Source organism: Rhinichthys klamathensis, unplaced genomic scaffold, assembly GCF_029890125.1.
Source record: "Rhinichthys klamathensis goyatoka isolate OS25496 unplaced genomic scaffold, OSU_Roscu_1.1 h1tg000050l_1, whole genome shotgun sequence".
Taxonomy (NCBI): Eukaryota; Metazoa; Chordata; class Actinopteri; order Cypriniformes; family Leuciscidae; genus Rhinichthys; species Rhinichthys klamathensis.
The window spans coordinates 6,122,501-6,135,255 of record NW_026606596.1 but is presented as its reverse complement, the minus strand read 5'-3'; the positions used below and the strand labels follow the sequence as shown (position 1 = coordinate 6,135,255).

General features: G+C 37.0%; 1 protein-coding gene across 1 annotated transcript in view; it reads right to left on the bottom strand.

The window, feature by feature from the left end:
- Positions 1 to 6,353: 6,353 nt before the first annotated feature.
- The window catches only part of LOC130082971 (uncharacterized), a 15,721-nt gene continuing 9,319 nt past the window's right edge, over positions 6,354 to 12,755 (bottom strand). Inside the window, exons 4-5 of the mRNA XM_056247929.1 lie at positions 8,961 to 9,133; positions 6,354 to 7,573 (exon numbers count right to left, since the gene is read on the bottom strand). Of these exons, the coding sequence (XP_056103904.1) occupies positions 6,689 to 7,573; positions 8,961 to 9,133 (1,058 nt within the window). The 3' untranslated portion in view covers positions 6,354 to 6,688. The remainder of the gene's footprint in view (positions 7,574 to 8,960; positions 9,134 to 12,755) is intronic.

The window sequence follows — 12,755 nt, the reverse complement described above, 5'->3', positions numbered from 1 at the left end:
GTGTTGTGGGCAAAGTTGCCCCTTTTTCTAAGGAGGTTTAAAGAACTTTGGAAAGAGGCTTTTCCAAAGAACTTTATTCTTGTTCAAACAGATGCTGTATTAAGCGGTTCATGTAGTGCATGAAAACGTCCCTGAAATATCTGTGTATTTGGCAAATAATGCATTTATTCCACTTCAGCTGTGCTAAAGTATGCAAACACATCGTGAGCGTCACTACGGGAAGCAGAAAGTGTCAGACTCACGTCTCAGTTTTCAGCTTCTCCCGGCTGCACACGGCAATGTCCAACACAGCTGATGTAAACGATGAAAAGAGGGAGTGAATGGAAAGAGGATGAAAAGGATGAGTAAATGTAAAGGAGATAGTAGAGAGATTTTGAAGAAGGGTGGATGGAGGAAGCACAGAGGATAGTTGGACACTGAGAATCATTCCCACCTCCAAGTTATTAGATTTGTCATTGTTCTTTTTTATTTTTTTATTTTATATCTTTTTGAATTTCTGTCATTAACTGCAATGTGTACTTTCAACACAATGTTTAATACTGTTAATATTAAAGAGTCATTAAATCGGAGTGTGTATCACTAGAGTCCCCAAAGAGTCATTTAATCGGAGTGTGTGTCATTAGAGTCCCCAAAGAGTCATTTAATCGGAGTGTGTGTGTCATTAGAGTCCCCAAAGAGTCATTTAATCGGAGTGTGTGTGTCATTAAAGTCCCCAAAGAGTCATTAAATCGGAGTGTGTATCACTAGAGTCCCCAAAGAGTCATTAAATCGGAGTGTGTGTGTGTCACTAGAGTCCCCAAAGAGTCATTTAATCGGAGTGTGTGTGTCATTAGAGTCCTCAAAGAGTCATTTAATCGGAGTGTGTGTGTCATTAGAGTCCTCAAAGAGTCATTTAATCGGAGTGTGTATCACTAGAGTCCCCAAAGAGTCATTAAATCGGAGTGTGTATCACTAGAGTCCCCAAAGAGTCATTAAATCGGAGTGTGTGTGTGTCACTAGAGTCCTCAAAGAGTCATTTAATCGGAGTGTGTATCACTAGAGTCCCCAAAGAGTCATTAAATCGGAGTGTGTATCACTAGAGTCCCCAAAGAGTCATTAAATCGGAGTGTGTGTGTGTCACTAGAGTCCTCAAAGAGTCATTTAATCGGAGTGTGTGTGTCATTAGAGTCCTTAAAGAGCCATTTAATCTGAGTGTGTGTGTCATTAGAGTCCTTAAAGAGCCATTTAATCTGAGTGTGTGTGTCACTAGAGTCCTTAAAGAGCCATTTAATCTGAGTGTGTGTGTCACTAGAGTCCCCAAAGAGTCATTTAATCGGAGTGTGTGTGTCATTAGAGTCCCCAAAGAGTCATTTAATCGGAGTGTGTGTGTCATTAGAGTCCCCAAAGAGTCATTTAATCGGAGTGTGTGTGTCATTAGAGTCCCCAAAGAGTCATTTAATCGGAGTGTGTGTGTCATTAGAGTCCCCAAAGAGTCATTTAATCGGAGTGTGTGTGTCATTAGAGTCCCCAAAGAGTCATTTAATCAGAGTGTGTGTGTCATTAGAGTCCCCAAAGAGTCATTTAATCAGAGTGTGTGTGTCATTAGAGTCCTTAAAGAGCCATTTAATCTGAGTGTGTATCACTATTTTTATTTGTATAAAGTTTTTCTTTGACAGTTACTACACTTTACAGAAGAAATGCCTAATGTCATAAAGCCCCAGTGAGTAGCCAAAGATGACTCTGGTGAGGAAAACCCCTTAAGATGTTTTTGTGATGATGATTAGTTTGCAGTCGATGCTAAATTAACTAGAGGGATGCTGGCCGTGGCCAGTGAAGTGTTCTCTGCCATGAAGTGAAGTCAGTTTTATTTCTATAGCGCATTATACAATACAGATCGTTTTAAAGCAGCTTCACATACATAAAATAACTTGCAAATTTCAACAATTATGTTCATCTTTTGTTCTCTGATAGTCAATACAGTCAAATCAATAATATTTCTGAATGTTAATTGTCATTCCCCGACTGAGACAAAGGCACTTGATCTCAAGCTACAAATCAGACAAAAATGTAGACTACCCATTTACAGTGATCATGAAGAAATGAAAAACCCAGTTTACTCTCTCACACCTGTATCTCTGCACTAGCTTGATTTCAGTGTCCAGTATTGGAACTTTGAATTGTAATATTCTACTTCTGTCTTCTTAGGATAAATAATATAACATCTCAACAAAGTCCTGAAAGTATACATTAACCAGAGTTTGTGTATCACCATGGTCCTCAAAGTATGACTTAACCAGAGTTTGTGTATCACCATGGTCCTCAAAGTATGACTTAACCAGAGTTTGTGTATCACCATGGTCCTCAAAGTATGACTTAACCAGAGTTTGTGTATCACCATGGTCCTCAAAGTATGACTTGACCAGAGTTTGTGTTTAATGTCCCCAAAATGGACATAAAAAATACTGTCCCTAAAGTGAAGGCAAAATGTCAGGTCTTTAAGGAAGGCTTTTATTGATAAAATCAAGTGATAAGTGTGATGACAGCTTCTCCAGAAGTGCAGTCATGTCTTTCTTTTGTCTCTAGACCCTTCAGAAAGGGGTGTCCCTAAAGGTAGGGTTCCCAGTCATACGTCCTCACATTGTGGTTAAGTAGGTATGTGTGTGTGTGTGTGTGTGTGTGTGTGTGTGTGTGTGTGTGTGTGTGTGTGTGTGTGTGTGTGTGTGTGTGTGTGTATATACTTTACAAATTGTTATGTTAGATGCGATTAGTCATAATGAATCGATTTGACAGCACTAATATATATATATACTGTATATATATTATACACAGTGCTGGGTAGTTACTGATTATATGTAATCTGTATTACACTATCAGATTCCAAAAATTAAATACTTGTACTTAGATTATATTTCTTAAAATGTTTTATTTTAAATGCTCATAATCAGAGTACAGTTAGTGGTTTATATGATTCATACACTATATTCAAAGTCTTTTGAAGTCATGTGATAGTTTTGTAACAAATAGAATAAATTCTAAGATAATTTTCTCATCCTGGTGCATTAACGAGAGAAGTAGCAGCATATGATTCATGCACTAATCATTCTTTTTAGTTAAATCTTCAGTTCAAGAGCGATTTTTTTTAGGAAATTTTTCCAATGATATTCTTGGGTTCTACCTTAAAAACAGATTGATATGGGTTTGAAATGATGTGGGGGTGAGTAAATGACAGAAATGTCATTTTTTGGGTGAACTGTTACTTTAAAGTAGAGATGAATGTTTAGTGTGAGAGCACATGGTGAATTGTACTGACAGACCCTGAGGTATAGGACATGCCACATTTGTCCTGGAGAGAGAGTATCAAGAAAGTGCAAAAAACACAAAGCACATGCTCCAGAATATGCCAAGTTTAAAAAAAAGACACTGGATTCCCAGAGTGGAGCTCATTATCAGGTAATCTCATAATTACAACGTATTACATCACCTTGTGTTGAAAGAAGGGTTTATATGATGTAAATTCTTGCTCATTGGTGTTAGAATATGAAAAAATGGCACTAAATACAATTAGACTGCTTTTAAAAGGTGATATTATATGCTAAAATATTGTAATCAATCCTCTTAACAAAAAATATATATATTTTTTTTTTTTAACTGTAAGAAGTCCCTTTTGTTCACCAAAGCTAAATTTTTTTTATTACAATATCATAGTGGATAAAACAAAAATGTCATATATACTTTGTATTATGATTTATTTCAACAACATCATACGCAAGTGTTCTCAGACCTATTGTAGATTACCAAGGTCACCCATAGAAATAACTCTCTGAAGATTAATGATGACTAAAGGATATAATATAACCAGGTCTAATATTTTTCGTGCAGGATGACAAAGTGAAATGTGTTAGCTTAAGTTGGTATCATGTTTACAGCAAGTCTGATGAGGGTTTGCTGTGTTTCTTTACAGGAGGCATTTGATGGCCTGAGCTCGAAGGTCAGCCGCTGAAGCAAACGGTGTCACTGAACATCCTCTGGCCCGTGAAAGCGCTCCCCCTTGAAGATAATGCGTTGCGTTTCCCTTTGGGCTGTTCTTCCACAGTCTGCTCTCATTTACACTTGTGGTGTTGCCATTTGTCTAATTAAGGCACTGGAATTTACTTGTTTTGGTCGAAGTAAACACAATACAAAAGCATTTGGCTTTTCAGATGTTAGGATTTCACAGGTGCAGACTAACCACACAGATTCTTTTTGCAGTTAGCTGTGTTTTCACCTGACCCAACCCTGTCAGGGGAAATAGAATATCAAACTTCAAGAAAGACTAGTTTTCATTGCAAGGTCTCCGAATGCAAAATCACATCAGAGCAACATATCTCATTGGTTTCTCTGGAGACTCATATCAAATTGATCATTTCATATTTTACATCTGCAAAATAGTATTCGGTATTCAGCAGGACTCTTCTCAAACATCAAAAGCCGTCATTATGTGTTGGGAGAGAGAGACTGCCCCCTAGTGCCAGTCCATCAAAGCGGACATTAAAAGGTGGGTTAAACTTGTTCTTCATTTCAATTCCAATATTAAAATTCAGAAATACGAAGCCCATCTAATATTTGTGTTGCAGATTATGGAATTACATATGTGAGTATTTTTGCTCAGTGGTGCTAAAAATACTGTTTTTCCTTGTCTTGTCAGAATATATAATGTGAACATGCATATCTGTCTGTACAATACATGTTCACGATGACTATCTGACTGACTACCTATCTGTCTGTGATAGATAGATAGATAGATAGATAGATAGATAGATAGATAGATAGATAGATAGATAGATAGATAGATAGATAGATAGATAGATAGATAGATAGATAGATAGATAGATAGATAGATAGATAGATAGTAGGGGTGTAACAGTATCATGTGACAATATATCGCAATATAAAAATGCAACAATATGTATCGAGAGAGACTATATATATTGTGCAAGCAATGTATTCAAGCATATTCGTCTCAAATAATTCTGTATTTTCAGCTTCAGAATCATGAATATTTTTATTCTGGTGTCACCATTGTCCTGTGCATTGGGTTATCAGCACCAAGTCCAAACCTATTAATTTACACCCACAATGTAATATCAAATTTAGCATTTTAATCAACAGTAATTTTTTTGTTAATGTTTTATCATGTTTTGGAGTAATGCAATAATATCGTATCTTGAGTTCAGTATCGTGATACATATCGAATCGTGACATGAGGGTATCGTTACACCCCTGATAGAGCTAAAAAGAAAATAACTGCAAAAATCATATATTCAAAAGAAATATATATATATATATATATAATTATCAGGAAAAAAAAAGAAAAAAGAAATTGTGTACAAATCCTGGTGTGTACGTTATTTAGTAATCGATGATTACTAGTTTTATTTTTGATAATTGCTTTTATTAACCATCCGATGATTAAATGAACACACACTTTTTCAGTAGAGTATGAAATGAATGAAATGAAAGCCCTCCAAACGGCATCACTCCACATCGCTCTGTTCCAGCAGGACTCATCTCAGCAGAGAGAGTGACAGACAGCACGAGATGAATGAAGCGCTGTGACATCTTCATACTCAGGCAGGTCGGGATCCCAATCAGCTTGAGCCGCGGGTCCCTTCGCACACTTAATTAAATCAGCCTGCAAGAGACAGACCGCAGCCAATGCATGTCCCACCAACTGTAATTATTACTGTTCCATTACAGTCAAGCGGATTTCATGAACATTTCTCCGGCTAGCAATCAAAAGATTTCCTGGAAGAGGGTATTAAGTGGAAAAACATGATACATGAAGTGACAGGAGAGGTTTTGTTGTTTTTCACCAAGTAAAGAGCCTTGCGAATTCACTAAACCAAGGGTTTTCAACTGCAGACACAATAATGACCCCCATCCACACTCTTAGCCGAAGACACAGCATATGAAAAGAAAGCACATTTTCTCAGTAAAACTTATAATAATTTTCATTAATAATGTAAACTATTGCTACATTGTACAATGCCAAAAAAATCACTAGTTTAAAAGTTATTAAATTAGTTATTAGTTAGAAATGGTAATGAAGGGAAAACGACACACGCATCTGACAGTAGGGAAAGCAATGTATGCTTATGAATGTGTTTGAAGCACTTAATAAAGCATGTCTCATGTTTAAGACAACCTGGACCGTGCACTTGTTCGGCAGCAGATCCTTATTTTTCAGATTCACCAAAGTATAGCGACATAAACTATATTATCCCATCCTAGGAGGCAAGTTTGAAAAAGTTCAGCGTTTGAAACTACATTCCACACACACAAGTTCTAAAACAGCGCTGTATTCATTTGGTACACATGCATACTGAACCAAAAGTTCTGTACGTATACGTGTACCATTACACCCTTTATATACACTTTATGGACAAAAGTATTGGGACACATGTGAATGTAGGAATTTTTTAGAGCATTTGTGAGGTCAGGTACTGATGTTAAAAAAAAAAAGTGTTGAAACTGAATTAATTTTTTTTTGTAAATGCAGACTGCATGGATAGGAGCTTGATTTTATTCATTGGCAATGGGTCTGATTGAAACACCTGAATTCAATAATTAACATGTCTGTTCCAATACTTTTGTCCACATAGTGTATATTCAATTCTTACTTATACAATTCTTATTAATTACCTCCCTTGATTTTGACTGAGAAATGCCATTATATGCGCCTCCCCTTTAACATCAAATTGTCATAAGTTGAATACGTATCATCTGGACTTTGCATGGGGTTGGAGGGGGCAGCCATGGCCCGCGGGCTGTAGCAGAAGTCATGCTCATCTAGGTGGCCTGCCCCATCATGAGCTCTTTGATTAGCCTCGATGACCTCCTCTGATTCACACACAGCACTGACAACCCACTCAGCTCTGGCTTGGAAATCCTGTGGCTCTGCATAAATTGGCTCCGCGCTGATGTCCTGTAACACGTCATTAATTGCTAATTGCTGGATGGAATCACCAAACAAGTCAGTCGAATCTTCCGTGGCCCTCGTCTCTTCATGCGCACCCTCGAAATCAGACGACTGGGAAATGTCGGCGTTGGTCTTGAAAGCGTCTTGGAGAGATGCAGACTGATGGAGAGCTTTTCTCAGGTTTTGCCAGTGCATTTTCGGGTCTGTAGGGGAAGTGGCTTTTGGCTGAGCTTTTGACACAGTGGCGTAGACGGCTTCCTTATTCTCGAGGTCGGTGTCAATTCTCATCATTTGACTTTCGCTTTGTGGCTCTATTGCATTCAAAGAAAAGCTCCTCCAAGCAGGGTTGAGCATTTTTGATGGACGCTGAACTGCTCTCTGCATCTTGCCCTCAGGTAAAAAGTCAGAGCTTTGAGTTTCTGTGGTGTAGTCGTACGTTTCATCCGTGGCCACGGTTTCTCGAACTCTACTTTGTTCTGAATGGTCAAGGCTGTTCGGCTTGGCTGTGGACGGTCTGGGCAGATTCTGGATGGATGCACTGACAATATTGAACAGTCTTTCACCCTGAGGGGTTGCAAACTCGAAATTACCCTCGCCGGAGTCACATCTGCGACCAGCCTCAAAGGAAAAAGACAGCTGAGGGAAAGAAAAGAGAAGGGGAAGTCATGAGATCTATTTCAGACCAGAGATGTTTGTCCACAATCACTCGGGCGTAAATAAAGAAAGGCTGTTTGTTTCCCATGAGAAAAGGCATGCAAATTAAATGCAATATGTTTAAATGAGGAAACAGTTTTAAAGTAAAAAAAATCTCACACCTGCACATTGACAACACTAACGCTCTTTTGAAATTAAAGAGTGAAGAAAAATGGCATATTTACATCAAAGGATCAATGATCAGATAAAGGAAAGGAAACATCACAATGGAATATTTGGATTCATGTTGGTTTCATAGTTAAAAAAAACAGTTTATACCATTTTCAAGAAGCATTCATTTAAAAAAATATCATGTGTAACCAAGTAAAAACATTTTCCTTTAATCTTTATACATGTATGCACAAAAGTGTGTTAGATATTTTCAAGTTTTTTAAAATAAATATTACACTGGTGATGTGACATGGTGCCATTTCCTGTTTTAAGGATTTTTTTTCTGCATGTTGATTGCACCACATGAGAAACAGTTTTGTTACATATGGTAAAAACAGTAATATTGTGAAATATTATTGTAATTTAAAATAACTGTTTTCTACTTTCTACTAATTTATTCCTGTGATGACAAAGTTGAATTTTCAGTAGCCATTACTTCAGTGGCACATGATCCTTCAGAAATCATTCTTATATGCGGACTTGCTGCTCAAGAAATGTTTATAGTATTATTATTAATGTTGAAAACAGTTGTGCTGCCAACTATTTCTGTGAAAACCGTGATTCTAGTTTTCCTCAGCGCATAACTTGCATCTTGCGGTTGTATACTTACCTGTAAATGTTACAAAGCCTTGCAAGCATTTCCATTTTCACATACAGGATTATCCTGACAGCAAGCAAGTCTATTTTCAACTTAGTAGACTTCAATGAACGAGTGCCAGCGTGTGTATGCACGTCAGGTATAGCGGATAAAAATGGGAGCGCAATAATTCTAACCTTATTTTAAAATATTTTGCTAACATATTTCGCATCCAAAAGAGTAAATTCCCCCAATTACAGCAGCACCATAAACTGCAGTGTGTTGCTTCCAGTTGCAATATTGACAGACTATTTAAAATGTATCTACAGATATAGTTTGTTCAGTAAGCCACTGTTTATTAAAAAATCATGGTTTTATTAATTAATCAATTGTTTGTTTTTCCCCCTGCTATACCAAAAACATTCAGAACCGTGACTTTGAGGAGGTATGAGGTATATATCGTCATCATCAAATCGTTATTATTGTGAATGGAACACCCCATATATGTATATATATAAAATGTGAGATATTAAAAAATAGCACCATGTCATTAACCACAAATTTAAAGTGACACCAGCTTACCGTGTCTTGTCCAAACTTCCTTACGTAACAGTACGGCCATTTGAAAAGCACTTCCTTAGTTTTGACATCCTTCAGGATTAAGCAGTCCTGCAGGGGAGTAAGGAAATAGTCCCCATACAGATTGCACTGAATGGCCGCCTCTGTGCCCACTGCTATAACCAGAAAATCTCGAACTGCAAGACAAAAGAAACTTGTTAGCACAAAATGAAATCAGGAAGATAAAAACAATAACGTGTGAATATCTTGTCTTGTGCAATGTGAACAGCCCACCATTTTTTTTTTTTTTTAAACACTTGCAGTTGCAGTTTGACTTCATTTATGCCAAACAGCAAAAAGGCCTTTGGTTTTTGCGTGTCATGTAAGCACATTAGTCATATGTCCTGCTTGTACAATTTTGATGGTACTTTTGTGTTGATTTCATGATAATTCAGTGATGATTTTTGTTCTATTTGAAGCTTGCAGTATCAAATGTATTGCATGAAAAAAGCACATTGTGAGCATTCTGCTAAACTTCTCCTTTTGTATTCAACAGAAGAAGAAAAAAAGTCATAAGAGTTTGAACCGCCATTTAGGATGAGCTGTTCCTTTAAATATTTCCATCCACTCCCACAATGTCAACTTATGAACTTTCCACATGGGTGCAAGTACAATATAGCTGAATCACAAGTCACTGAAACGTAGACTTGCACCCGAAGTCAGCAGGGAACACAACCTATTGCTTTTCCTCTGGAGATAGCTTTGAAATTCAAAATTGGTTATCCACAGGAGCAGGAAGAAGTCAGAGAAGGCAGACCCGTCTAACTTCAGCCTTTGTTCCTTCGGTTGATGTTCCCAGCTGTCATTTTCTGAGCCTCTTCCTCCTCGCTCTACATCTTCCAGGATGAAACAAGCTCTCAGACTGTTGGCTAGTTGCCCTGAGAGGCCTCACCCGTGACCGTGAATGTCAAATGTACTTGTTTTTCTCTGTTCGTTCTCGTTCTCGCAGTGCCGCTAAGGGAGAATGTTACATGCAGCACTACACAGTTCTCTTCCTATCTGGAGATACAGGTGGCACGTGTGTCAAGCTTGACCCCTTAATGACTCTCTGGACACATGTAGTCAGATTTTACTGGATGATGAACAAGAATCATTTTATTTTGTCCTTTGCATGTCTTGTTCATTTGATGTTTTAAAACTAACACAGTAGTGAAAGATCAGATGCATTAGCAGGTGTTATTCACCAATAATTGTGCGCAAGTATTCTTATGTGCAAACAATCTTCTTCCACTGGACCAACAATCATTTGGGTGTATTCACATACATTTGTTTTTACTCCTTTTGTAATGTTATTGATATTTGAGTTACTTAAAAAATTATCATAAATTTAGAAGAAAAAAAATAAGTAGGAACTTATTGCCAAACCACAATTAAGTACATTTTGCTAACATTCCCATTAAGTTATGAAAACGTCATTTCTGAATATTCTTTGACCGTTCACAAACTTTCAGTTTTTGAAAGGTTTTTTTTTTTTTTTTTTTTACTTATACGAATGTTAGGGGAACATTCTATTTTATAATATTTTGGATGGATGCGCTTTTTTGGGCTTCAAAATCTCAGTTACTTTTCACTCCCATTACAAAGCTTAGAAAAAAGAGCCAGGATATTTTTTTAATATAACTCAGATTGTGTTTAGCTGAAAGAAGAAGTCATCTACATCTAGGATGGCTTGAGGGTGAGTAAATTATGGGATAGGTTTCATTTTTGGGTGAACTAACCCTTTAAGGATCTGAACGCACCTGATGTTGTAATTACAACTTCCCAACTAAATACAAACTTTTCAGGAAGACTTGAATGCACCAATAGTATCTATTCATGGCTCTGTTTGAAAACCTAGTGAGCTGACTATAGACAGCATTTAAATACATCTAAGCTGTGTTCCTGAAACACACACACACAATGTTCCAAAAGATAAAATACCTCATTTTGGCCAAATTCAGCATTGCATAATCCTATAGAGAAGGCAATCCCATTATGCCTTTTTTTTTTTTTTTTTACATACAAAATCCATCCAAAATGGCGACAACTGAGATAAATGTTGATTATCAATATACTTCATTCAGTACCCATAAGTATGGATATAAAATAGTTAAATCTAATAGAAAATAGCCATTTTGCTTGGGTGATAAACACAATTTGTATAATGCACATATGTAGGGTGTTTCGAATCTGTCACTAATGAGGTTCCATTACATCTAAGTGTCTATGTAGGCAGCAACGGAGCACACTAGGTCCTGAAATAAAGCTATTGTCTTTTAATTGTACGCCACCATCATTCACTTGAACGCCCGAGCTGTTGACAAAGGAGTTTTGTTTAATAGATGACTAAGTCAATTTGGAGGGGGGGAAAAATCATAAAAACATTCACGTTTTCATCATGTTTTCCTGAGTCGTGCTTTGGTGCAAAGCAGGACTTGACAATTACTTTTTATGTGTTCATTTATGTTAAACTGACTCCCAGTGCCCGTCTTGATTTCAAGGGTGTCTGATGAGATCTGCCAAGTGTTAATCAGCCTCTGATTGTTGGGTCACTGATTAAAAAGAGTCTTAACAGAACCAGTTCATCAGCATATTACGCAGATCAGAAGAGATGATACATTCATTAGCCATCAATTCAATTGTGCATATGTGTATATTTATTTTTTACATGTCTTAAGTGTCTTCTGTTTGCCAATTTCAAACATCGCAAACAATGCGTGATCAAATACATTTTTGGCACTAATTGGTTGTCTGTTTGTGTTCTACGCTTTAAACCCACCACAGCGGTATCAAAGGCACAGTCAAACCACAGCACCGGGGGTATTATTAGAGACCACCACAAGGCCAGTGTGAAGTTCACCTCAATGTGAAACTGTACCACCTGCATAAATAAGATTCAGAGACTGCGCAGCGGATTCAGTAGATGTGTCGGGGGCTTGTCGGGAAGGAAAGGCACGAAAATGCGATTCCAGCTGCGAGCTGCTGATACTATCTTTCTTGACTCTCAAAGTATAGATCAGAGAAAAAAATACCACTTCCTTCTTATCTGGCCCATGGGTGTTGCATCTATCGGCTAAAAATATACAACAGGAACTACAATACTAGCTTTGCTGTCCCAAAACACTCTGTTTGACTATCTTCATCTGACGCCACTTATCCTGTAAGTTTTGCTATGTTCAGTATGAAATGACTACATTTCCTTAAATAGCGATATTTTGACAGAGCACGTGACAAGGAAGACTGTATCCCACAATACTATATATCGAACATTTGTCAAGGTGTCAAATGAAGTGGAAGCTAAAACAACTTTTTGCCAAAATGTTACCATTTTTATATAATTTAATATAATACAATATACTGTATGTTATTTATATAATGTCATTTAGGCCTCATTTAGGCCTATGCAAATATATGTCATTAATATATTATGTTACACTAGTTATATACTGTAATGTTATATAATGTGTAGTATATAGCATATAATGGTGACAATATATATTGACATGATAATACATGTTTTTACTGTCACTTTTGAGCAATATAATGCATCCTTGCTGAATAAAAGTATTAAAAAAATTAAATCATGCTTTTGAACGGTGACGGAGGGACAGACAGACAGACAGACAGACGATAGATGGATAGATGGATAGACAGACAGACAGACAGACAGATGGATAGATAGATAGATAGATAGATAGATAGATAGATAGATAGATAGATAGATAGATAGATAGATAGATAGATAGATAGATAGATAGATAGATAGATAGATAGAAAGAT